Raw genomic sequence first — 26,064 nt, 5'->3', positions numbered from 1 at the left:
GAGTCCTGGCACTGCCTGACACAGGGCTCGTTGCAGCTGTTGGCCAGCGGGGTCGGGCCGCAGGGCCGGCAGGGCATGCACGGGCTGTAGCAGGACATGCTTCAAGGCTGGAGGTGCACCTGGGAGAGAGAAGCAGGGCATGGGGGCTGGGTGAGGAGCAGCCTGTCATACCACAACGAGGGAGCCAAGGCACGAGCTGGAGACGAGAGCTGGAGGCTGTGTAGGGAGGCACAGGGGCTGCTTCTTCCCTATGGCCCAAAAGTGCCCTGCCGTGAGGGACCAAGCCCAGGCACCTTCCCACCTAGCCCATAGCTCAGGAGACACCTCAACCGAGACCCAGCCGCTCCCCACGCCACAACTTCAGCCCCATTCCCTGTGCCATGAAAGCTGCTCCAGGACCCACAGTAGGAGAAACCAGCAGCTCTGTACCGAGAAATCCCAGAGGAGGAGGAGGAGGAGAAAGGTCTTCAGACTCACCTTGTTCACAAGGAGACGGAGGCGAGAGAAGTGGATGAGAGAGTGAGGAGAAGGGCCTGCTTTTATACTGCTTCTGCACCGCCCCAGGCGCACAGTCACTGCACGCGGGCAGTAATTTTCCAGCAGGCTCACCTCCAAAGCAAAATGTCCTACCTAATGGCACATGTTGTGTTTTGGTTTCCGTCAGTGCTGCCATTTCATTTCCTCATTTCTGACATGCTTGCTCTGCCGTGCAAGTGCCTTTCATGTGCTGGGATGAGATGCCCAGGGGTGTCCTGGGCAGGACTGTGTCAGCGTGGGCAGAGGATGGCTCCTCAGTGGTGGAGGAGTCCCGCGCAGGCAGGGGATGTTGGCTTGGGGCAGTGCAGTGCGAGTGTTTGCAGCTCCCTTGGCAGGAAGAGGCCCAGCTGTGCTCCACGCCGCACGTGTCAGCAAGCACCCGCAGACTCCTCGTTTTAAGGACGTGCCGTGTGCTTCTCTCTCTTCCCTCTGCCTCCGCTCGCTCCCACGGTCACTAGCCATGGCGTCTCCAGGCAGCCGGGCTGTGCCAATGGTTTCAGCCGTGTTCCTCTTGATGCCCTTTGCTCTGGGGAGAACATTTGCCAAGCTGCCCGAGTACGCAGGGCTGGTCTTCGGAAAGCCAAAGCCCACCTGGTGTTCCATCAGGCAAGGCACGTGGAGGGCACTGAGGAGATCTTCTTCCACACAGGTCAGCAGCAAGGCTTGGCCAAAGTCAGCTGCAGCGCTGAATGGGGCAGCTTCACCGGGCACAGGGGTTACAGGCAAGGCGGAGGTGCTGCGGGGGTTCGCGGCCCTGGTCTTGACTGGCAAGAGCTGCTGTCGAGGGACCGGGCCTCTGCCATTCCTTGGCAAGTCTGGGGCAGGGAGAGTCTTACCCACAGTCGAGGAGGATCCGGTGTGGGGACATTTAAACCGGTTGGAGAGACACGAGTGCATGCCACCAGATGCCTGCATACCCCGTGGAGGGAGAGGAGGGGTTGCAGAAAACGTGTCCCCACCGGCTGGGGCTCCTCCCTGGCCGTCAGGCGATACACCTTCTCTTGGCATTAGTGCTCCATCATGTCGTCTTTCCCAGGCCCCAAAGGCCTCCTCACCTTGGAGCACAACCCGGCACCACTGGAGAGGCAAGGGAACTTCCCCCAGCTCTCCCAGGGGTGACGGCTGGCAGGACCCTGCCGTGCCACGCGCGTGGGGATGCTCAAGGAGGGGGTGGGCTCGGAAGGCACGAAACCAGCTCTCAGACTACATCGAGGAGGTGATGCTCTTCCCTGCCCTGCAGACATGGAGGCAGCTGGGACGCGTCCCAGGAGGGCAAGGCGATGCCTGCAGTAGGCAGGCTTCCTGGGATAGACTCTCCCTACCCACGGCCAGTCACACTCTAATTTTGGGTTGGCGTGTGTCAGCCCTTTGGCACGAGGCCAAGCCAGGAGCGCGGGCTGCCTGCAGGCCCGTGTCCCATCAGGGCTGAGGGCACTGCTTGCGCACCCCCAGAGGCTGCCACGACAGGGGTTGTCTTTGCCAAGGAAAGCAGCAAATGTCTTCCAGAAAGGCAAGTTTTCCTTGGGCGGAGCCATTTGAAACCGGCCGCGCAGCCCGCCTGCCGATAGAGGCAATGATCAGCGACTGCTGGCGCGAGCAGAGGGGCAGGGAGGGACAGTCCTGCCCAGGGAGAAGGACGCGGCCTGTCCTCATTTGGAGAAGCTTTGGGCACTCAGGGGAGGACGGCATTGGTGGGAAGACATGTGCACCCTCCTGCACAGGGTTTTGAGAACAACCTCACTGTATCGCCTGAGAATGATGTCCTCCATCTGCACAGAGCCCTCCAGTGCTCAGGGGCATGTCTTCTGGCCATGTTGACATGGTCCTGCTCAGGAAATCCTTGGGCTCCTCATCCCAATCTTCAAAAGAGCCTCCGTGCCCTAGTGGTCATGTCAGAAATGAGGAAATGAAATGGCAGCACTGACGGAAACCAAAACACAACATGTGCCATTAGGTAGGACATTTTGCTTTGGAGGTGAGCCTGCTGGAAAATTACTGCCCGCGTGCAGTGACTGTGCGCCTGGGGCGGTGCAGAAGCAGTATAAAAGCAGGCCCTTCTCCTCACTCTCTCATCCACTTCTCTCGCCTCCGTCTCCTTGTGAACAAGGTGAGTCTGAAGACCTTTCTCCTCCTACTCCTCCTCTGGGATTTCTCGGCACAGAGCTGCTGGTTTCTCCTACCGTGGGTCCTGGAGCAGCTTTCATGGCACAGGGAATGGGGCTGAAGTTGTGGCGTGGGGAGCGGCTGGGTCTCGGTTGAGGTGTCTCCTGAGCTATGGGCTAGGTGGGAAGGTGCCTGGGCTTGGTCCCTCACGGCAGGGCACTTTTGGGCCATAGGGAAGAAGCAGCCCCTGTGCCTCCCTACACAGCCTCCAGCTCTCGTCTCCAGCTCGTGCCTTGGCTCCCTCGTTGTGGTATGACAGGCTGCTCCTCACCCAGCCCCCATGCCCTGCTTCTCTCTCCCAGGTGCACCTCCAGCCTTGAAGCATGTCCTGCTGCAACCCGTGCATGCCCTTCCGGCCCTGCGGCCCGACCCCGCTGGCCAACAGCTGCAACGAGCCCTGTGTCAGGCAGTGCCAGGACTCCAATGTCTTCATCCAGCCCTCCGCCGTGGTGGTGACCCTGCCCGGCCCCATCCTCAGCTCCTTCCCGCAGAACACCGCCGTGGGCTCCTCCACCTCCGCTGCCGTTGGCAGCATCCTCAGCTCTGAGGGAGTGCCCATCAACTCCGGGGGCTTCAGCCTCTCTGGCTTGGGCAGCGGCATTTGCGGCAGGAGGTCCTTCCCCTGCTAAAGCTGCTCCTGGCACTGAGGCCTCCGCTCACATCACCCTCCTTTCCCTCTTTTGACTCATTAAAGTTCTGGTGCATCCCAGCCCACGCCTTCGTGTCATCCTTTCCTCAACACACACTCTCCCAACATGCCCAGCGAGACAGCTGTTGCTCAGGGCTGGTTCTGGGAAGGAGTTGTTGGGGATGGCTGTGCAGCCGTTGTCAGCACAGGTTTGCCTTGAGTGTGCTTAGTGGTGAGTTGGGTGTACCCTCTGGTTTCTAAACTTCTCTGCCTACATGGACTCTACTGGGATAGAATGACCCAAGGTAGTTCATGTATTACTTGCGCATTGCTGTCTACTTTTCTTTTTCCTTGGTCATCTCAACGTTGTGAAGCAAGTAGTCAGGAGGACGAGAGATCAATATGTCATTGACAAGGCAGTGGCAAGACCTTCCCAGGAGAGCCTAGGAGAACCTGTGCTACCCACAGCATTGAGATTCAGAGTTGCGGCGTGATGAGAAGTGCAGGTGGAAAACAAAAGCACGAGAACAGTAGAGAATATACTGCCACGGCATCTTTGGGAATACATTGTCAATAGATTTGGGAATACATCAGCTGTGGTCCACAGGCCTTGTGGTCTTGCAGATGCTTCAGTGATGCTTTTTGCAATCTTTTTTTCCTTCCAAAAAGCATTCAGGAGAGCTCCTTCACACTGCCTGTCTCCTCGGCGACCTAGCTGAGTCGCTTTTCCCCATTACTGGTCCTTTCAACTCTTTTAAAGTTCTGCTGCATCCCAGCCCATGCCTTCGTGTCATCCTTTGCCCTGCAGATGCTCTCCTATGATGCCCCGTGAAAGAGACGCATGTTGCTCAGGGCTGGGGCTGGGAGGGGGTTGTTGGGGGTGGCTGTGCAGTGACACAGGCTTGCTTTGAGTATATTTAGTCACGCCTCGGGTGGCTGACCCTTTTCTTCCTATATTTCTCTTCCTATCTGGGGCTGGAGAGAATGACTCAATGCTCTTCAGTGACCACAGCTACTCCAGGCGTGGTTGTAGGTCTCCCACCAAAGCATTCTCTTCTCCACGCTCAGCGAGCCCCATGCCGCCAGCCTTTGCTCCCTTACCAAGTGCTCCAGCCCTCTCACCATCCTGGCCACCCTCCGCTGAACTCACACCACTTGGTCAAAATCTTTCTTGCGTTAGAGCCCAAAATGGGACGCAGTGTTCTACATGCTGTCAGATGAGTGCCGAGCAGAGCAGGACCGTCGCTCCCATCGATCCCCTGGCTGTGCTCCTGCTCATATAGCCCAGGCTGTTGATGGCAGTCCTCGGTGTCTGGGAAGAGTGCTGGGAGTTGCACCTGCTTTGATGGTGTTACCTCAAAAGCAGCTTCCACAAGGCCAAGTGCAAGGCGCTGCACCTGCGTTGGGGCAGTCCTCAACGTCGATACAGACTGGAGGAGAAATGGTTGAGAGCAGCCTTGTGGAGAAGGGCTTATGGACAATGGTGGCTGAAAAAACTGGAGACGAGCCAGCAATGTGAGTAGTGCGTCCAGCCTGGCGTTCCCAGTATAAAAAAGGCCATGGACCTGTTAGCGCAGCCCCAGAGAAGGGCTACAAAAGGCATCAGAGGCCTGCAATAGGTCTCCTGGGATGAAGGGCTGAGGGAGTTTGTGGTTTTCAGCCTGGAGGAGAGAAGGCTCTGGGGAGCCCTTGTTGCAGCCTTTCGATATATAAAGGGGACTTAGAAGAAAGCCGGAGAGGACATTTAATCAAGGCCTGGGGTGATAGGACAAGACGCAACAGTTTCAAACTGGAACAGGGTAGGCTTAAGTTGGACATAAGGCAGAAATATGTTACGATGAGAGTGGTGAGACACTGGAAAAGGCTGCCCGGAGAATGACGGCATGACCCATTGCTGGAAGCGTTCAAGGTCTGGTTCAACGGAGCTTTGCGTGACGTGACGTAGTGACAGATATCCCTGGCCATGGCAGGAGCGTTGGTCTAGGTGATCTTTAAAGGTCTCTTCCAACCCCAAACCACCCCATGATAATATGGTTCTATGATAAGGCAAACCACTGCACTGCGTCGCTCATTTTGAGAACACTGTGGATAGGATGGCTTCTCCTGGTGTGCCCTGGGAAGCCTGAACCCATGTCTTCTCAATAACATGTTCCTTCCTGACTACTTGCATCGTGGACTTGAGCTTAGCAAGGAAAACAAAAAGGTGTGCACAACAAAGTGGATAGCAGTCACTGAACTACATTGGCTAATCCTATCCCAACGCAAACAGGCAGATAAATTTAGAGACCAGCAGGTCAGCCAAGGCATGACTAAGCATACTCAATGCCAGCCTGCGTTGACAAGCACTGCAAAAGCATCCCCCGTAACCCCCTCCCAGCCCCAGCCCTGAGCAACATGCGTCTCTTTCACTGGGCATCTTGGGAGAGCATCTGCAGGGCAAAGGATGACACGAAGGCGTGGGCTGGGATGCAGCAGAACTTTAATGAGTCAAAAGAGGGAAAGGAGGGTGATGTGAGCGGAGGCCTCAGTGCCAGGAGCAGCTTTAGCAGGGGAAGGACCTCCTGCCGCAAATGCCGCTGCCCAAGCCAGAGAGGCTGAAGCCCCCGGAGTTGATGGGCACTCCCTCAGAGCTGAGGATGCTGCCAACGGCAGCGGAGGTGGAGGAGCCCACGGCGGTGTTCTGCGGGAAGGAGCTGAGGATGGGGCCGGGCAGGGTCACCACCACGGCGGAGGGCTGGATGAAGACATTGGAGTCCTGGCACTGCCTGACACAGGGCTCGTTGCAGCTGTTGGCCAGCGGGGTCGGGCCGCAGGGCCGGCAGGGCATGCACGGGCTGTAGCAGGACATGCTTCAAGGCTGGAGGTGCACCTGGGAGAGAGAAGCAGGGCATGGGGGCTGGGTGAGGAGCAGCCTGTCATACCACAACGAGGGAGCCAAGGCACGAGCTGGAGACGAGAGCTGGAGGCTGTGTAGGGAGGCACAGGGGCTGCTTCTTCCCTATGGCCCAAAAGTGCCCTGCCGTGAGGGACCAAGCCCAGGCACCTTCCCACCTAGCCCATAGCTCAGGAGACACCTCAACCGAGACCCAGCCGCTCCCCACGCCACAACTTCAGCCCCATTCCCTGTGCCATGAAAGCTGCTCCAGGACCCACGGTAGGAGAAACCAGCAGCTCTGTGCCGAGAAATCCCAGAGGAGGAGGAGGAGGAGAAAGGTCTTCAGACTCACCTTGTTCACAAGGAGACGGAGGCGAGAGAAGTGGATGAGAGAGTGAGGAGAAGGGCCTGCTTTTATACTGCTTCTGCACCGCCCCAGGCGCACAGTCACTGCACGCGGGCAGTAATTTTCCAGCAGGCTCACCTCCAAAGCAAAATGTCCTACCTAATGGCACATGTTGTGTTTTGGTTTCCGTCAGTGCTGCCATTTCATTTCCTCATTTCTGACATGCTTGCTCTGCCGTGCAAGTGCCTTTCATGTGCTGGGATGAGACGCCCAAGGGTGTCCTGGGCAGGACTGTGTCAGCGTGGGCAGAGGATGGCTCCTCAGTGGTGGAGGAGTCCCGCGCAGGCAGGGGATGTTGGCTTGGGGCAGTGCAGTGCGAGTGTTTGCAGCTCCCTTGGCAGGAAGAGGCCCAGCTGTGCTCCACGCCGCACGTGTCAGCAAGCACCCGCAGACTCCTCGTTTTAAGGACGTGCCGTGTGCTTCTCTCTCTTCCCTCTGCCTCCGCTCGCTCCCACGGTCACTAGCCATGGCGTCTCCAGGCAGCCGGGCTGTGCCAATGGTTTCAGCCGTGTTCCTCTTGATGCCCTTTGCTCTGGGGAGAACATTTGCCAAGCTGCCCGAGTACGCAGGGCTGGTCTTCGGAAAGCCAAAGCCCACCTGGTGTTCCATCAGGCAAGGCACGTGGAGGGCACTGAGGAGATCTTCTTCCACACAGGTCAGCAGCAAGGCTTGGCCAAAGTCAGCTGCAGCGCTGAATGGGGCAGCTTCACCGGGCACAGGGGTTACAGGCAAGGCGGAGGTGCTGCGGGGGTTCGCGGCCCTGGTCTTGACTGGCAAGAGCTGCTGTCGAGGGACCGGGCCTCTGCCATTCCTTGGCAAGTCTGGGGCAGGGAGAGTCTTACCCACAGTCGAGGAGGATCAGGTGTGGGGACATTTAAACCGATTGGAGAGACACGAGTGCATGCCACCAGATGCCTGCATACCCCGTGGAGGGAGAGGAGGGGTTGCAGAAAACGTGTCCCCACCGGCTGGGGCTCCTCCCTGGCCATCAGGCGATACACCTTCTCTTGGCATTAGTGCTTCATCATGTCGTCTTTCCCAGGCCCCAAAGGCCTCCTCACCTTGGAGCACAACCCGGCACCACTGGAGAGGCAAGGGAACTTCCCCCAGCTCTCCCAGGGGTGACGGCTGGCAGGACCCTGCCGTGCCACGCGCGTGGGGATGCTCAAGGAGGGGGTGGGCTCGGAAGGCACGAAACCAGCTCTCAGACTACATCGAGGAGGTGATGCTCTTCCCTGCCCTGCAGACGTGGAGGCAGCTGGGACGCGTCCCAGGAGGGCAAGGCGATGCCTGCAGTAGGCAGGCTTCCTGGGATAGACTCTCCCTACCCACGGCCAGTCACACTCTAATTTTGGGTTGGCTGTGTCAGCTTTTTGGTTTGGTGCACAAGCTGGGAGTGTGTGCTGTCTGCATTTTTGTGTCCCACACAGGGCAGTTCCACCCCTGCCCCAGGAAATCCATCTTCAAGTTCTGGGCTGTACCCATGTACACAGCTCCAGGCAGCCCCAGCAGCCATTACACCCAACATGACCTTGCCAGCTCTCCCAGAGCTTGAGTGGCTTGCAGGGCAGTCAGTCTGTATTGCAAGAGCGCCTAGGCCTTTTGGTCAGGGTCTAAAGTGTGCAACGAAACTGCGTGGTGGTGTGAGGAGAGTAGGAGGAATAAGGCACTGTACTGTGTTCCTATGGTTGTTTTGAGGGACCCGAATCTATAAGGGTTGTTGAGGAATCACAGACTTTGAGTGGGCAACATTGTCCTTCTGCAACACTGCTGATGGCAATGGTTGGGGACCCCCAGAGAGCCATGAGAGAGGATGACTTTGCCAATAATCTGGCAAATTTCTTCCCAGAAGAAACTTTCCTTGGGCAAAGTTCTTTTAAATGAGCAGCACAGCCTACCTGCCTGTAGATGCAATGACCAGTAACTGCTGGAATGAGCAGAGTGCTAGGTAGGGAGGGAGAAGACATGGGCTGTAAACAACCTCACCAGACTTCCCCGCACCTGTGTTTGCTGCCTATGCAACACCTCTCCAGCACTTGGAGGCACATCTTCTGCCTGTACTAGCATGATCCTAATCAGCACGTCCTTTGAGCTTCTCATCATGGTACTTGAAAGGAGCCTCTGTGGCATAGTGGGCATGTCTGAGATGAGGAAATGAAATGACGGCTTTGACGGAAGCCAAAACACAACATGTGCAATTGCAGGTTGGATGTTTTGCTTTGGAGGTGAGCCTGCTGGAAAATTACTGCCCGCGTGCAGTGACTGTGCGCCTGGGGCGGTGCAGAAGCAGTATAAAAGCAGGCCCTTCTCCTCACTCTCTCATCCACTTCTCTCGCCTCCGTCTCCTTGTGAACAAGGTGAGTTTGAGGCGCTTTTTGTCTTCATCCCATTCCTGACTCTTAACCTCCTCTTCCTCCGCCTCCTCCTCCTCTGGGATTTCTCAGCACATACCTACCCTTTGTCCTGTGCTGTGTTTTGAGGCTGCTTGCCATGGGAGAGGGAAAAGGAGCAGAAGGTGTGGCATGGAGAAGGGCTGAGATTTGGCTGAGGGGTCTCCTGAGCTATGAGCTAGGTTGAGACCTCCCTGGGCTTTGTCAGTGTCGGTGGGGCACTTTTGCTCTGAGGGAAGGGGTCTCCCTCATTGTAGGGTGACAGGCTGCTCTTCAACCATCCTCTGTGCTTTGATTTCCCCTGCTTCTCTCTCCCAGGTGCACCTCCAGCCCCAAGCCATGTCCTGCTACAGCCCGTGCATGCCCTGCCGGCCCTGCGGCCCGACCCCGCTGGCCAACAGCTGCAACGAGCCCTGTGTCAGGCAGTGCCAGGACTCCACCTTTGTCATCGAGCCCCCTGCTGTGGTGGTGACCCTGCCCGGCCCCATCCTCAGCTCCTTCCCACAGAACACCGCCGTGGGCTCCTCCACCTCCGCTGCCGTTGGCAGCATCCTCAGCTCTGAGGGAGTGCCCATCAACTCCGGGGGCTTCAGCCTCTCTGGCTTGGGCAGCGGCATTTGCGGCAGGAGGTGCCTGCCCTGCTAAAGCTGCTGGCCATGGCCCTGGGTTAGAAGGCACCCAGGGACCCACACGATGGTACCGCACTGGGGATGGAGCATCGGCTTGTTGCTTCCAGAGGGGCTGAGCAACCCCAGCACCCCTTGCAAAAGGACAAGGCCAGCCTGGGCTCTCAGAAAGCACAGCCCGTGTCTGCCCTTCACGTGCTTCCACTCTTTCTTTTGCCCCCTGTGTCCTTGTTCTCTTGTGGTCTCCTCAGCTGCGAGTACCAGAAAGGCAGCCTGGGGGGTGGCCAGCTGGCCCTGCTCCCTCTGTGGGCAGGCAGATGGACAGCTGGCAGCATCTCTGCCTAGCTGAGGGCTGCAGACTCCTTTCTGCCCCTGGTGCTCCCTGCACTGGGACCTTCACTCAGGGTGACCTTATTTCCCTCTTTTGACTCATTAAAGTTCTGCTGCATCCCAGCCCATGTCTCTGTGTCATCTTTCTCAGGCAGTTGCCTGTTCAATATGCACAGTGAGAAAGATGTTGCTCAAGGTTCATTCTGGAAGGATGTGTCTGGGGATTGTTTTTCAGTGATTGCTGACATAGCCGTGCGTTGTGTGTGCTCAGTCACTGGATTACTCTCTGCTTTCTAAACTTCTCTGCCTTTTTCTAGACCAGCAGGCTGATAATATTGCAGCTGCAAAAGGGGTTTTACTCTGGATGACATCCATGGTGAACCTGAAACTCTATGGAAGGAAAATGCACACAGTGTGTCAGTGTTTCTCTAGTGCACCAGGATAACTTGGTCCACATCTGGCAACCCTTTCCATGCCATGGTATATCCACTGTCTTATGAGTTGAGGGTCCACTTGCCACGGAAACTGCACACCTTTTTTTCTGCATAGATGATCCACATAGGGACAATCCCTTTTTTCTGTGTTATGGGAAAATGTCCTCTGCAGAAGTCAAAAGTTTTTGATACAGAGGCTGGACTTGGAGGATACTTTACTAGTTTCTTTTGGTCTGTGGATTTTGCAGAGACCAGGTCAAAATAGCCCTGTGTAGCTACAGTAAGTGTGGTCCTGTCCTGGGATGTGGAGAGAGATCATTTCCACCATATAGGCTTTCTCACGCTTTGGCCATGCTCTGAAGAGTGACCATTTTCAGAAAGAGGTTCATTGTCTGGACATGCCTGGCTGTGGAGGTAAAATAGCGCAGCCAGGGCAGACCTGGCCCCAGAGCTCAACCCTGGACAGGAACACCTCCTCCCTTTTCCGCAATTTTTCCCAGCAGAGGAAGCTCCCTGCACTAGGGTGTCATGGACAGCACAGAAGGACAAAACAGCATCAGAGACCTCAAATTCCTCCAGCCACTGGAGCTTGTATTTCCCCATGGTGCTCAGCTGTGTGGTGAGTTGGCTGCTCTGCTTGGGGCCAGCTGCTCTGCGATATGAGAGCAGAGGCAGTGTTTGAGCTCCCTTCTGCTGGTACCAGAGCATGGCACGAAAGCAGCATATCTGATAAGAGCAGGTGGTCTTGAAGGTGCCTCTTTCCTCCACCATGACTAGTCCCTTCTGCTGACTGACAGTGGTCTTTTCCACGGAATCTGGAAAAGGTGGGAGTCGATTACTGCACAGTGAAAGGCTCCACGATCCAGGTGATCCTGGAGAAAGCAACAAGTTCCTGACTCTGCAGCAGGAACTGGAAGGCTGGAGACAAAAATCTGGGCAGTGGTTTGGGGCAGGAACTCAGAGCTCTTGGCTCAGTGTGGAACCAGCAGTACATTAATGATGTTCACCTCTCGTAGGATGGCCTGGTAGGGTCGCTGTGCTGTGCCCCTGCTTCAGATCCCTGGTCTGCTGCTGACCAGAAGCCCCAGGAACATCCTGTAGTGCTTGGCCCTTATGTGCTGGGACCAGGACACCTCCAGTGGGGTGCAGTTCTGGTGTGGATTTGAAGGAGAGGAGTTCCTTGGCTGGGCAAGACTCCATCAGCCTTGGGATCCTTCACATATTCAGGAATACTCTTTGAATGATGAGGGGGTGAAGAACTTTGGGGGAGTGGGGAGTGGAGGGAAATGCAAAGCAAGGCAAGAGCCCTAGATAACAGCGCAATACATCATCATGCAGGAGGAAAGCAGCGCTGCTCGGCATAAATGTGTACTCAGACAAAGATGCTGCTGGTCTGGCTGCACGCTGGGTGGCCAGAGAAGTTCATCGGGGAGCCTTTGGCCCCTGACAGGGATGGCTGTGAGGGTCGTGTCCTTGGCCGCCTCCATCATCTCCTTCAACCTGGGAACTGCCGGTCCAGCCCTGGGAACTGTCAGCAGCTTCCTACCTGCCTATCTGAGGTGCACGGCTCCCCGTGGACAACCTGGCACGGAGTTTCGCAAGAGGCGGCGGTTTACAGGCAGGTAGGATTGCCTGCGGGATGTTCAGGGCTCTGATGACCAGCAGGATTTTGAGAGGTCGAGCTGTGGCCTGGCTGCACCAGTTGGAGGCTCCCAGCGCTGGAAAAACTGTTTCTGGTACTGGGGAGCCTGGGGCCCAGCACAGGTGGCTGCTTGATTCCCTTCATTTGGCTGAGCGAGCGGTTTAACCACGAGGCGATGCGAGCAGAAAGGGTCCCTGGGGCAGAGGAGTGGGAGCCCAGGCAGCCCTCAGAGCACTTTGTTCCACCCTTTGGGCTGAAGTTTGGAGCCAGTTTTGAGGTGGCAGCGGGAGGAGAACGCTCGAGCTGGCAACCTTCAGCTTCCTGGCAGCTCCCTGGGCACTCTGGTGGAGGCAGGGCGTGACGCGGTCCAGGTTTCCTGGGCAACCTCAGTGGCACTGGCAGGGGCTGGTGCCGCAGGGGCATCAAGCTGGGGAGCAGCAGGGCGGTGGGTCACTGGGACTGGAGGGGGAAGAGGGGAGGCCTGACCCTCTGGCAAAACCCGGAGCTATCTTACCCGGAGGGCAGAGGCCTTAGATGGCAAAGGATGGGAGGCATGTTGCGAGCAATGGGCATGAACGGGGGAACAAGGCTCTGCACACCTGCCGCAGGGAGAGAAGCCCCCATGAGACAAGAGCCACCTGCCAGGAAAGGCTCGCAGGTGCTGCTGGATGCAGGAGCAGCTCCCAGTGCCACTGCCACCAGCCAGTGTGGCCGGGGCCGTGGGCTTCTCGCTCGGGCACTGGTTGCGCACCCCATCATCTGCAGGGTGTGCTCCAAGGCTGAGGAGGGCATCTGTGCGCAGGGGTGCAGCAAGGCAAGCCCTGACGCTGCTGACTCTGCAGGAGCCAGGGACATCTTCCTCGGCTGCAACGGGCGGTGTCTTGGAAGGAGGCCGCTGCCTGTGTCTGACCCCCCTTCCTCCGGGAATGCCCATGGCTCTCCTTCATCCCTGCAAGCTCTCCCCAGAGCGACACCTTCCTTTCTGCCAGCTGGGGAGAGCATCCGGAGAGAGAAGGACCACGCGGAGGCCCAGGCTGCAATGCATCAGAGCTTTAATGAGTTGAAAGAGGGAAAGGAGGTCCTCTGCGTGGGTGCTACGGTGCAGGGAGCACTAGGAGCAGCTAGGAGTCTTTGCCACTTGGCCAGGGTGGAGCTCGCATCAGGCATCTGCCTGCGCACCTGCCTGTCCCCGAGAGGGAGAGGGGCAGCAGGTCCTTCCTCAGATGGAGCTTAGCAGGCAATCACAGCCCAGGGGAGCAGAAGACAACAGCAAAAAGAGAGAGAAAGAAGAGAGGGAGAAACAGGCAAGTCAGACAAGGGCCATGTTTTCAGAGGGCCTAGGTGCACCTCTTCCTGCTTTCCTTTGCAGGTGGAGCCGGGGATGCTCAGTCCCTCTGAAAGCAACGGCCAGGATCTCCGTACTCAGTCCATTACCATCTTCTGTGTTCCTGGGGGTCCCTCTGTGTGGCTGCCTGTGGAAGCTTTAGCATGGAGGACATCTGCTGCCGCAGTAGCGGCTGGTGATGCAGGAGAGGTCAAAGCCCCCGGAGTTGATGGGCACTCCCTCACAGCTGAGGATGCTGCCAACGGCAGCGGAGGTGGAGGAGCCCACAATGGTGTTCTGCGGGAAGGAGCTGAGGATGGGGCCGGGCAGGGTCACCACCACTGGAGAAGGCTCGATGACGATGTTGGAGCTCTGGCACTGCCTGCAACAGGGCTCGTTGCAGCTGCTGGCCAGCGGGGTCGGGCCGCAGGGCTGGCAGGGCTGGCACGGGCTGCAGCAGGACATGGCTTGGGGCTGGAGGTGCACCTGGGAGAGAGGGTAGCGAGGAGTACAGGGGCACGTAAGGAGCAGCCCGTCCACCCACCACGAGGGAGCTGAGGCACATACTGGCTGGGGAGTTGGAGACCGTGCGGGGGGGCCCTCACCTCGTTGCCTGTCCCCCTGGGCACCGAGCAAAGGGAGCCAGGCCCAGGAACGCTTTTTCCTAGCCAAGAGCCCAAGAGCCCCCTCAGCCCAGCCCCAGCCCCTCTCCACACCAAACCTTCCCCCTGCTTCCCCTCCCAGGACAGGCTGCCCCAAGGCCTGGTACAGGACAGAGCTTCCAACTCACTTGCTTCCAAAGGAGAAGAAGGGGAGCAAAGTGGATGAGAGAGTGAAGAGCCTCAATGCCTTTTATACTGTCCCTGCACTGCCCCAGGTCCAGAGGAAGCCTCTGCGGAAGTAATAATTTTCTGAGAAACAAATCTGAAATGCAAAACACCCAGCTAATGATACGGGCTGTGTTTTGGTTTCCTGCATGGCTGCCTTTTCATTTCCTTGTTTGGCCGTACCCACTCCCCCTTGAAGGCTCCTTTTCAGTGCTGGGGTGGGAGGCCCCAGGATTTCTGGGACAGGAGCGCATCAGTGCCAGCGGAAGATGAGTCCCAAGTGCCGGAGGGGTCGCGTGCAGGCTGGGGACATTGGCCTGCGGCACTCGTGTGGGCTTGTTTGTGGTCCCATCGGCAGGAAGGGCCCTGCTGCTCCCAGCCCTGCAGTGCTCGCCTGGATGCCAAAGGGCTCCCAAGCGGGATGATGTGCCGCGTCACCTTTCTCCCACCCCCCAAGGTCTCTCTGATGGTCACTGGCCATTGCCTCTGCAGGCGGGTGGTCAGCCCTGCTGCTTTTGACACTTTCTCCCAGTGCTGCTCTGGGGAGGCCTTGGTGCCCCTGCTGGGCCTTCTGCGCTCTCTTGGCTCTCTCTTGTGGTCCTCTACCAACACCAACAGATTATATGGTATAAAACCAGAGTGGTACTCACCAGGATGTATGAGGATGGTGGGAGAACGGGGAGCTTGCAATTGCAGCAAGTTTCTTTCAGAAGCAGGGGGGTGGGATGGAGAAGGAGAGGTTGTACTGGCAGTGGAGAAGGATCTATATACTGGATGGGAAACATGCAGCAGAGGGAAGGGAAGGGAAGGGAAGTAACAACTATATCTGGAGTTACTCTGATGAAACAAGTAACTCTGATGAAACTTGGCAGCATATATGAGAAGAGAGATGCAAGGCATTTCCCACTTGGCTATGATTGTGCTGTTCTTTGCATCTTCACCCAACCCGCTACCAGCCTCTCCCAGGACAGAGGAATGTCTGTTTCCAACAGTACTGTTGCTGCCTCTGCTCAACCCACTGATCTGGACCCAAAAAAAGCAGAAGGTGGTAGGATTCTGTGGGAACCTAACACTACAATCAGTGAGACCACTTGGTGAGGAAAGTCCATCTGGCCACAAAGGACAGCTCACAAGGCAAGAGAGCTGTAACGATGCTTGCCAGTTGCTGTACAGAGACAAGACTCTCTGGTCAAAAACACTGCCATTTGCTCGGAGTTTTCCATGACCCCTTCACTTCCTGGGACGGCAACTGGGGTTATGATAAGAAAAGTTATGGAGAAGTCATTGAAGAGGAAGAACTATTCTTCTAGGAGATTGTCGCTAAAATTGATGGTGATTGATTATATGGTACAGACAACTGTTCCCTGTGGGACGTCATTGACGATCTGCCTACTATTCCCAATGTGTTGCCTTTCCACCACTGTCAACCAAGTCCCAAAGAAGCCTGAGCTGGGTTGCAGCACCTTGCAACTCCAGAGCAGCCATCTCTTCACCATGGAAGCCATTGTACACTGTGATCAAGGCAATCACACATGCTGGCTGCAAATTATTTGTTTCATCAGAGTAACTCCAGATATAGTTGTTACTTCCCTTCCCTTCCCTTCCCTCTGCTGCATGTTTCCCATCCAGTATATAGATCCTTCTCCACTGCCAGTACAACCTCTCCTTCTCCATCCCACCCCCCTGCTTCTGAAAGAAACTTGCTGCAATTGCAAGCTCCCCGTTCTCCCACCATCCTCATACATCCTGGTGAGTACCACTCTGGTTTTATACCATATAATCTGTTGGTGTTTGTAGAGGACCACAAGAGAGAGCCAAGAGAGCGCAGAAGGCCCAGCAGGGGCACCAAGGCCTCCCCAGAGCAGCACTGGGAGAAAGTGTCAAAAGCAGCAGGGCTGACCACCCGCCTGCAGAGGCAATGGCCAGTGACCATCAGAGAGACCTTGGGGGGTGGGAGAAAGGTGACGCGGCACATCATCCCGCTTGGGAGCCCTTTGGCATCCAGGCGAGCACTGCAGGGCTGGGAGCAGCAGGGCCCTTCCTGCCGATGGGACCACAAACAAGCCCACACGAGTGCCGCAGGCCAATGTCCCCAGCCTGCACGCGACCCCTCCGGCACTTGGGACTCATCTTCCGCTGGCACTGATGCGCTCCTGTCCCAGAAATCCTGGGGCCTCCCACCCCAGCACTGAAAAGGAGCCTTCAAGGGGGAGTGGGTACGGCCAAACAAGGAAATGAAAAGGCAGCCATGCAGGAAACCAAAACACAGCCCGTATCATTAGCTGGGTGTTTTGCATTTCAGATTTGTTTCTCAGAAAATTATTACTTCCGCAGAGGCTTCCTCTGGACCTGGGGCAGTGCAGGGACAGTATAAAAGGCATTGAGGCTCTTCACTCTCTCATCCACTTTGCTCCCCTTCTTCTCCTTTGGAAGCAAGTGAGTTGGAAGCTCTGTCCTGTACCAGGCCTTGGGGCAGCCTGTCCTGGGAGGGGAAGCAGGGGGAAGGTTTGGTGTGGAGAGGGGCTGGGGCTGGGCTGAGGGGGCTCTTGGGCTCTTGGCTAGGAAAAAGCGTTCCTGGGCCTGGCTCCCTTTGCTCGGTGCCCAGGGGGACAGGCAACGAGGTGAGGGCCCCCCCGCACGGTCTCCAACTCCCCAGCCAGTATGTGCCTCAGCTCCCTCGTGGTGGGTGGACGGGCTGCTCCTTACGTGCCCCTGTACTCCTCGCTACCCTCTCTCCCAGGTGCACCTCCAGCCCCAAGCCATGTCCTGCTGCAGCCCGTGCCAGCCCTGCCAGCCCTGCGGCCCGACCCCGCTGGCCAGCAGCTGCAACGAGCCCTGTTGCAGGCAGTGCCAGAGCTCCAACATCGTCATCGAGCCTTCTCCAGTGGTGGTGACCCTGCCCGGCCCCATCCTCAGCTCCTTCCCGCAGAACACCATTGTGGGCTCCTCCACCTCCGCTGCCGTTGGCAGCATCCTCAGCTGTGAGGGAGTGCCCATCAACTCCGGGGGCTTTGACCTCTCCTGCATCACCAGCCGCTACTGCGGCAGCAGATGTCCTCCATGCTAAAGCTTCCACAGGCAGCCACACAGAGGGACCCCCAGGAACACAGAAGATGGTAATGGACTGAGTACGGAGATCCTGGCCGTTGCTTTCAGAGGGACTGAGCATCCCCGGCTCCACCTGCAAAGGAAAGCAGGAAGAGGTGCACCTAGGCCCTCTGAAAACATGGCCCTTGTCTGACTTGCCTGTTTCTCCCTCTCTTCTTTCTCTCTCTTTTTGCTGTTGTCTTCTGCTCCCCTGGGCTGTGATTGCCTGCTAAGCTCCATCTGAGGAAGGACCTGCTGCCCCTCTCCCTCTCGGGGACAGGCAGGTGCGCAGGCAGATGCCTGATGCGAGCTCCACCCTGGCCAAGTGGCAAAGACTCCTAGCTGCTCCTAGTGCTCCCTGCACCGTAGCACCCACGCAGAGGACCTCCTTTCCCTCTTTCAACTCATTAAAGCTCTGATGCATTGCAGCCTGGGCCTCCGCGTGGTCCTTCTCTCTCCGGATGCTCTCCCCAGCTGGCAGAAAGGAAGGTGTCGCTCTGGGGAGAGCTTGCAGGGATGAAGGAGAGCCATGGGCATTCCCGGAGGAAGGGGGGTCAGACACAGGCAGCGGCCTCCTTCCAAGACACCGCCCGTTGCAGCCGAGGAAGATGTCCCTGGCTCCTGCAGAGTCAGCAGCGTCAGGGCTTGCCTTGCTGCACCCCTGCACACAGATGCCCTCCTCAGCCTTGGAGCACACCCTGCAGATGATGGGGTGCGCAACCAGTGCCCGAGCGAGAAGCCCACGGCCCCGGCCACACTGGCTGGTGGCAGTGGCACTGGGAGCTGCTCCTGCATCCAGCAGCACCTGCGAGCCTTTCCTGGCAGGTGGCTCTTGTCTCATGGGGGCTTCTCTCCCTGCGGCAGGTGTGCAGAGCCTTGTTCCCCCGTTCATGCCCATTGCTCGCAACATGCCTCCCATCCTTTGCCATCTAAGGCCTCTGCCCTCCGGGTAAGATAGCTCCGGGTTTTGCCAGAGGGTCAGGCCTCCCCTCTTCCCCCTCCAGTCCCAGTGACCCACCGCCCTGCTGCTCCCCAGCTTGATGCCCCTGTGGCACCAGCCCCTGCCAGTGCCACTGAGGTTGCCCAGGAAACCTGGACCGCGTCACGCCCTGCCTCCACCAGAGTGCCCAGGGAGCTGCCAGGAAGCTGAAGGTTGCCAGCTCGAGCGTTCTCCTCCCGCTGCCACCTCAAAACTGGCTCCAAACTTCAGCCCAAAGGGTGGAACAAAGTGCTCTGAGGGCTGCCTGGGCTCCCACTCCTCTGCCCCAGGGACCCTTTCTGCTCGCATCGCCTCGTGGTTAAACCGCTCGCTCAGCCAAATGAAGGGAATCAAGCAGCCACCTGTGCTGGGCCCCAGGCTCCCCAGTACCAGAAACAGTTTTTCCAGCGCTGGGAGCCTCCAACTGGTGCAGCCAGGCCACAGCTCGACCTCTCAAAATCCTGCTGGTCATCAGAGCCCTGAACATCCCGCAGGCAATCCTACCTGCCTGTAAACCGCCGCCTCTTGCAAAACTCTGTGCCAGGCTGTCCACGGGGAGCCGTGCACCTCAGATAGGCAGGTAGGAAGCTGCTGACAGTTCCCAGGGCTGGACCGGCAGTTCCCAGGTTGAAGGAGATGATGGAGGCGGCCAGGGACACGACCCTCACAGCCATCCCTGTCAGGGGCCAAAGGCTCCCCGGTGAACTTCTCTGGCCACCCAGCGTGCAGCCAGACCAGCAGCATCTTTGTCTGAGTACACATTTATGCTGAGCAGCGCTGCTTTCCTCCTGCATGATGATGTATTGCGCTGTTATCTAGGGCTCTTGCCTTGCTTTGCATTTCCTTTCCCTCCACTCCCCTCTCCTCTCCTTTCACAGACATTCCTTTTTTTCCAGGATAGGGCCCTCACAAGGCAGACTTACTCTTCTGGCATTTGCACTTTCTGTGTGCTGCCCGGGTCCCTGTCCCTTCCACCCGTGCCCATGTGTCTGGCTGTGGTCCTGCTTGGGGGCAGTTCCTGAGGCCATTCACCCAATTCCACTCCTGCTGTCTTTCCATCCGGTCTTCTGTCTCAGCCTACTGCTCCATCACAGCTCCACTCAGAGCAGGAGGAACTGTCTTCCCCAGTAGCTTGTGTAGCTGCAACCTACTCTATAACCTCCTGCAGCACCCCTCCCCCCCCCCCACCCCGTTCCCCACTAGAGGTCAGCAGAAGACAGGTTTCCCATGTCCAGGACACACTCCCAGCCTGAAGGGGCCTTTCTGGGCAGAGGTTGACCTAGGCAGTCCTTGGTGGCCACTGTCATTTGGGCAGCTGGCAACATCTTCCACAGGCCCAAAGGACACTGCACAGAGCTTCCTAGGGCAGTGTGCCACAACCTCTTCTCCCCCTTCCCAGTGAAGGGTGCCCTGTCATTGTGTTCCTTTGACCAGAACAATGCTTTTGTTCCTGAGTAGTTTGTGAGAACATCCTAAAAGAGAAGTATCACACAGAGGCTCAAGTTGGGTTGCAGCAGAATTTTTATGATTTAAAGGAGGGAAATGAGGTAAATAAGTGGAGGTTATGATGCAGGGAGTACCAGATCTTCAAAGAGACCATGTGCTGGGGCCAGGGTGGAGTTCACAAAGGGTGCCAAACTGCCTACAGCACAAAGGCAGGAGCACAGCAGATACCTACATGGATGGCTTTGGAAAAACCCATGGCCCAGGAGAGAAGGAGACAACAGAGAAAAAAAGAGTGAGAAGTAGTCAAGTCAGACAAGGGTTATGCTTTCAGACAGCTCAGGCACATCTCTTCCTGCTTGCCTTTGCATGTGGAGCCAGGGATGCTCAGTCCCTCTCAAAGTGATGACCCAACACTGTGTCCTCAGACCAGCATCATATCTTAGGTTCCCGGGGTCCTTCCTGTGGGAAGTCACCAGTGGCTTTAGCAGGGGCGACACCTGCTGCCGCAGTAGCGGCTGGTGATGCAGGAGAGGTCAAAGCCCCCGGAGTTGATGGGCACTCCCTCACAGCTGAGGATGCTGCCAACGGCAGCGGAGGTGGAGGAGCCCACGGCGGTGTTCTGCGGGAAGGAGCTGAGGATGGGGCCGGGCAGGGTCACCACCACTGGAGAAGGCTCGATGACGATGTTGGAGCTCTGGCACTGCCTGCAACAGGGCTCGTTGCAGCTGCTGGCCAGCGGGGTCGGGCCGCAGGGCTGGCAGGGCTGGCACGGGCTGCAGCAGGACATGGCTTGGGGCTGGAGGTGCACCTGGGAGAGAGGGTAGCGAGGAGTACAGGGGCACGTAAGGAGCAGCCCATCCACCCACCATGAGGGAACTGAGGCACATACTGGCTGGGGAGTTGGAGACTGTGCAGGGGGGACCCCTCAGCTCTTGCCTGTCCCCCTGGGCACTGAGCAAAAGGAGCCAGGCCCAGAAACACTCTTTCCTAGCCAAGAGCACCCTCAAACCATACCCAGCCTCCTTCCATGCTAGATCTTTTCCCTGCTTCCCCTCACAGTTAGTCCCAAGCCCCAGACAGGGCAGGTATTATCTGACATGTCCACTGAGACATGGCTTCATCCTGTAGGAGCAGGAGAAGGGACTTCAGACTCACCTGGTTCCCAAAAGAAGGAGGGTTAAGTGGATGACAAAGCAAGGACCTACACTTGCTTTTTATACTGGTCCTGCACTGCCCCAGGCCCAGAGATAGTCCTAGCAGGGTTAATAATTTTCTGAGAAGCTCTTCTGAAATGTAAGACATCCCAGGTAATGATACAGGCTGTGTTTCAGTTTCCTTGTGCCTTTTCATTTCCTTGTTTATGTCATGCTCACTTCCTCATGGATGTTTGAGTGTGGAATGAGAGTTCCTAAAATTTCTGGGGCAGAAACATGTCATTGCAGGCAGAACACTCACACCAGTTGCTGAAGGGGTCATGTGCAGACTAGGAATACTGGCCTGGGGTACTCCTAGGGGTATGTTTCCTGCCCCATTGACAGGAAAGACCAAGGTCCTTTCAGCGCTGTAATCCTTGACCAGTCACCCAAGGGCTCCCACACGTGAGGACATGACATGGCCTTTTTCCTCTCTCCCTCCCAGCCCTTTCTGGTTGTTACCAGTCTTTTTCTTCCAAGAGAGGCAGACTGCACTTCTGAGTTTCAGCGTTTCTTCTTCTAACATCAACCCTAGGAGAGATTTTCCAGGCTGCTTGGCTTCCTCCATTCTCTAGGCCATCTCTTGGGATTCCCAGCCAGCCCAGCTCAACCTTTCTTGGAACTCTGCAAGCAATATGTAAAGGTGAAAGCATGACATAGTCCAGTTTTTTCTGGCAGCCTTGGTGGGACTTGCAGCCTTTGGTGAGATGTGTCTTTCAGGCTGGCAAGGATTGGAGCAAAAGAAGTTGCTGACCCAGGCCTCTCAGATGCTGCTGTGGATGGGTAGCTCCAAACCTTGCATAGATTCAGGGAGAGATTCTCCTCTGTGCTGTCTGTGGACAACTTCCAGGTGCTTTCCCCCGTGTAACGATGCCAAGCTACAGGACAGCACCACCTGTCTCACCACTGAGCCCACACTGGTGCCCACAGCATGCAGCATCAGACAGAAAGAGGGTATATGTGTATGTTCCTCGTGGAGTGGTTTCCTCCCCAGCACTGTGTGCATGTAGGTCAGTTCTCAGCTTTTCCAGCAATAGCCTGTTGGGGTGGTGGTGGGGTTGGGTCTCTACCTCCCCAGCCTATGCAGCACAGACAAATGTTATTAACAGCATGCTGGTGTGACTTCTGTCTGAATTCAGAGCCAGTGACTTGGTAAAAGAGCAAAATAGTCCAATAAAACTGTCACTTTCAAGGAGTACTTGGACATGGAGGAGAGCTTTTGAGGGATGCCACATGGACCATACCAGACTTCATCAACCCCCCTGAGCTGAAACTAGCTGTGGCATGGGAATGAATATTAAAAAGATGTGTCTGATCAGCTTGTCCTGCTCTTACTGCTCCCTCAGCCTCCTCTGGAGCATGCTGCTGCAGAAGAGAGCCTTTGTTGTGAGACATGACTGCTTTCATGGTTTTATCTCCCAGCCAAAATAGCCCAAGGAAGGAAAATCTCTTCCTATCCATGCACCTGGGCATCAGCCAAACCCTCAGCATGTGAAAAAAGCCCGTCAGCCCTAGACTGGGGAAGATTTTCTGTTTAACCGGATTAGCACCCATACCCCAATCTGCTCCACTGCTTTTCATCGCTCTCCTCTCTCCCAGGGGAATCACCATTGCTTTGCTGGGAGGAATCTCAGTGCACCAATTTCCTGACAGAAATCAGCTGTTCACTCTGTTTCCATCTTGGTGGAAAAAAGAGCTGACCTTGGAGACCAGCTGTGTTGGAAGCTGACAAAATGAATTGTGGTGGATGCAGAGAAGTTTAGCTGTCATCTGTAAATATTGTTGAGCATAAGCTGTGTATTTTTGCAAGATGCCCAGGAGAAACTTGTGGTTACCCCTCCTCTTCTCTTACACATCTGTTTGAGACCTGCTCAGGAAATTTTCCTTGCTCTGTGATGAGCAGATGGATTAAATTCCAAGGCTAAATCACCTGGAAAAACCTGGTTGCTGATGTGCTGGTGGTGGGAGCTGACACTACTGGGATCTGAGTCCCCTGATTCTGCCTCCATCAATCCTGATCTGCCTACTGTCACCACCTCCTTGTGCATGTTTGTCCTGGTTTTGGCTGGGACAGAGTCAATTTTCTTCTCAGTAGCTGGCACAATGCTTTATTTTGGATTTAGTATAAGAATAGCATTGATAACACACTGATGCTGTAGATGTTGCTAAGTAATCCTTACTCAAAATCAAGGACTTTTCATGTTTGCCAGTGAGCAGGTGCACAAGAAGCTGGGAGGGAGCAGAGCCGGGACAGCTGACCCAAACTAGCCAAGGGTTGTTCCATAGCATAGGCTGTCATGCTAAGTATATAAAGCTGGGGGAAGAAGAAGGAAGGAGGGGAAGTGTGGAGTGACGGCGCTTGTCTTCCCAGGTAACTGTTATACATGATGGAGCCTGGCTTTTCTGGGGAAGGCTGAGCCCCTGCCTGCAGTCAGAAATTGTGAATTAATCCCTTGGTTTGCTTTGCTTCCTTGCACACACGGCTTTTGCTTTACCTTTAAACATAATCTCAACCCACGAGTTTTCTCACTTTTACTCTTCGGATTCTTTCTTCCATCTCACTGTGGGAGGAGTGAGTGAGTGAGTGGCTGTGTGGGGCTTAGTGGCTGGCTGGGCTTAAACCATAGCAGTGCTTTATAGTGCCCCATGTTGGGTTTAACCCCAACCACACAGCTGCTCACCCACTCCTCACCAGGCAATGAGATGGGGAGGAGAATCAGGAAAAAGGTAAAGCTCATAGCTTGAGATAAGAACAGTTTAATAATTAAAAGAAAATATAATAATGATAATAACAACAACCACTACAAGAACAACAAATACAACAATTGAAATGGAAAGAGAAGGTGAGATTAATAATTCCCAAAAGGTAGGAAAAAAAAAAAAGTGATGCACAGTACAATTACACACCACCCTCCAACCACTTCCCTGCCAGTCCCCAAGGAGCAATAATCAGGACACAGAAACAATGGATACCTGAGGGATGCTGGGGTATAAACCATTACCCCATGCTGAAGGCCAAGGTACAAAAAGAAATATTTTACTATTACTGAAAACAATACCAAAAAGCTGACATTAACAGGGAAGACACACATTGTTTGCATAGGGAAGACAGAAACATGAAATGAGCAATAGAGGATTTAAGGAGTGTGGAAATACGCAGAAAGTAAGGATGTGATTGCATCATCGGAGTGTGGCTGATACCAATGCTAACTTGTGGATTCCCTCAACCCTGCATGTCTGGGCGGAAGCTGGGCCCTACCAGGGACTGAAGGACTGTGTGAGGAACCTGTCTCTTCTGCCTGTACCCATGTGTGCCGGTCATGGACCCTTGATCGGTCAACGGAGACAAGAAGAAGGCAAGCATGAGGCTGAGGGCTGTCCCCAGGTATTATTGTTCCCCATTCCCACTCCTGCCACACTTTGGAGCCATGATTTCACCGATGACCATTAGCTATGGAGTAGCAAGGGATGTTTTCCTCTGATCCAAGGGAAAAGGCACCAAAGAGAACACACTGCAGGCAGTTCTACCCTCCCCTTCCTCCCCCGTTATTCCCCGGGCAGACTGGGAGAGCTGCCACAGAAGGAGGGAGGACTCGGAGGCACAGGCCTGGATGCAGCACAACTTTAATGAGTCGAAAGAAGAAAAGGAGGTGGCTCCGAGGCAGCGCCAGGGGCAGCCGCTGAGGTGCGGTGGAGCTCCCGCAGGGTGTCCGTCTGCCTGCCCTGCAGAGGGAGGGAGGCCAACAGGTGCCAGCCACGCTGGTGCTGGGAGGCAGCGACAGCAAAGGGAAGAGGGCAAAAAGGCTGAGTGGAAGAAGGGGCCAATGGCACGGAGCTCCATCTCCGGTCCATGTTCTGAGGTCCTGAAGGTTCTTGCCCAAAGCTGTTGCCAGCACCTTTAGCAGGGGCGACACCTGCTGCCGCAGTAGCGGCTGGTGATGCAGGAGAGGTCAAAGCCCCCGGAGTTGATGGGCACTCCCTCACAGCTGAGGATGCTGCCAACGGCAGCGGAGGTGGAGGAGCCCACGGCGGTGTTCTGCGGGAAGGAGCTGAGGATGGGGCCGGGCAGGGTCACCACCACGGCGGAGGGCTGGATGACGACGACGGAGTCCTGGCACTGCCTGCAACAGGGCTCGTTGCAGCTGCTGGCCAGCGGGGTCGGGCCGCAGGGCTGGCAGGACTGGCACGGGTTGCAGCAGGACATGGCTTGGGGCTGGAGGTGCACCTGGGAGAGAGGGCAGGGAGGAAGCAGAGCACAGGGACACCTCAGGAGCAGCCTGCAACCCCACCAAAAGGAAGCCAAGGCAGGGGGCTGCACAGCGGGAAACAAGGGCTTCTTTGCCCGAGCTCAGCGGGGTCCTGCGCATAGCAGCCAGGCCCAGGGATGCTCATCACTAGCCTGGAGCAAAGGGCCAGCTCAGCCCAGCCTCAGCCTGTCTCCGCGACAGACTGTCTCTCCTCTGACCTCTCCCGCCACCCCCGTCTCGGAGCACTAACATAAGACCAAGGAGCAGGTACCAGCTGAGCTGCCCTCGAAGGCTAGACCCTGTCCTGGAGGAGGAGGTGGAGGAGAAAAGGGGCTTCCAGCTCACCTGGTTCCCAAGGAGAAGGAGGTGACGGAAGCGGCTGAGAGAGCCATCAGTTGGGCTGGCTTTTATACTGGCCCCACGCTGCCTCAGGGCCAAGGCAGCCGCTGCATAAGCAGCAATTTTCCGGCATGCTGCTAATGAACGGAAACATCCCCGGTAATGACATGGCATGTGTTGCTCTTTCCCTCTACGCTGCCCTTGCGTTTCCTGGTTTATGTCATACCCGTCCCGTCACAGACGTCTCTTTTGAGAGCTGCGATGAGAGGGCCCGTGGTTTCCGGGGCAAGGCTGCCTCACTGTGGGCAGAAGACACGGCCTAAGTGCCAGAGGGGTCCAGTGCAGGCAGGTGATGTCAGCCTGGGCTCTCTCTTTTGGGTGTTTTTGTGATCCTTCAGACAGGAACGGCTCCAGCTGCTCTAGCCCTGCAAACTTGGTCTGCTGAGACCTGACCTTGTTTTCGCGTACAAACCAATGGGCATAAAAGGAGCACTGAGACTCCACACTGGTATTTTTGTAATGTCTGCAAGTTCCTCTTGATGTATTGTTCTTACGTAGATGTTTAGAGGAAGAAAGGAAAAGAGATCGTAT

The 26,064-nt window shown here is 56.2% G+C and overlaps 5 protein-coding genes and 2 pseudogenes across 5 annotated transcripts; 3 read left to right on the top strand and 4 right to left on the bottom strand.

Moving 5' to 3' along the window:
- The first annotated feature begins 1,557 nt into the window (after nucleotides 1–1,557).
- Nucleotides 1,558–3,329, top strand: LOC129734429 (feather keratin 1-like; annotated as a pseudogene).
- A 2,541-nt stretch (nucleotides 3,330–5,870) lies between these two features.
- Nucleotides 5,871–7,218, bottom strand: LOC129734428 (uncharacterized). The gene is given in 3 exon segments (XM_055697808.1): nucleotides 5,871–6,197; nucleotides 6,556–6,708; nucleotides 7,075–7,218. Coding segments are annotated over 3 exon segments (624 nt in total).
- Nucleotides 7,219–8,674: 1,456 nt separating this feature from the next.
- LOC106631118 (feather beta keratin-like) lies at nucleotides 8,675–9,644 on the top strand. The gene is made up of 3 exons (XM_055697807.1): nucleotides 8,675–8,713; nucleotides 8,814–8,966; nucleotides 9,318–9,644. The coding sequence occupies exons 1-3, from the start codon at nucleotides 8,675–8,677 to the stop codon at nucleotides 9,642–9,644; spliced, it is 519 nt and encodes a 172-aa protein (XP_055553782.1).
- Nucleotides 9,645–13,219: 3,575 nt separating this feature from the next.
- On the bottom strand, nucleotides 13,220–14,333 carry LOC129734427 (feather keratin Cos1-2-like; annotated as a pseudogene).
- A 1,343-nt stretch (nucleotides 14,334–15,676) lies between these two features.
- LOC129734384 (feather keratin Cos1-2-like) lies at nucleotides 15,677–17,523 on the top strand. The gene is made up of 2 exons (XM_055697589.1): nucleotides 15,677–15,716; nucleotides 16,942–17,523. Exons 1-2 carry the CDS (start codon nucleotides 15,677–15,679, stop codon nucleotides 17,247–17,249), a joined length of 348 nt encoding a protein of 115 aa, XP_055553564.1. The 3' UTR covers nucleotides 17,250–17,523.
- A 2,652-nt stretch (nucleotides 17,524–20,175) lies between these two features.
- On the bottom strand, nucleotides 20,176–20,496 carry LOC102058527 (feather keratin Cos1-2). The gene has a single exon (XM_027804125.2). It carries the CDS (start codon nucleotides 20,479–20,481, stop codon nucleotides 20,176–20,178), a length of 306 nt encoding a protein of 101 aa, XP_027659926.2. The 5' UTR covers nucleotides 20,482–20,496.
- Nucleotides 20,497–24,609: 4,113 nt separating this feature from the next.
- Nucleotides 24,610–25,864, bottom strand: LOC129734392 (feather keratin Cos1-2-like). The gene is made up of 2 exons (XM_055697638.1): nucleotides 25,480–25,864; nucleotides 24,610–25,112 (listed from the first exon to the last, which is right to left on the bottom strand). The coding sequence occupies exons 1-2, from the start codon at nucleotides 25,645–25,647 to the stop codon at nucleotides 24,786–24,788; spliced, it is 495 nt and encodes a 164-aa protein (XP_055553613.1). The 5' UTR covers nucleotides 25,648–25,864; the 3' UTR covers nucleotides 24,610–24,785.
- Nucleotides 25,865–26,064: the final 200 nt, after the last annotated feature.

This window comes from Falco cherrug, chromosome 20 (assembly GCF_023634085.1).
Source record: "Falco cherrug isolate bFalChe1 chromosome 20, bFalChe1.pri, whole genome shotgun sequence".
In the NCBI taxonomy this organism is placed as follows: Eukaryota; Metazoa; Chordata; class Aves; order Falconiformes; family Falconidae; genus Falco; species Falco cherrug.
The sequence above is the reverse complement of the archived record's forward strand: the minus strand, read 5'-3'. Positions and strand labels throughout refer to the sequence as shown.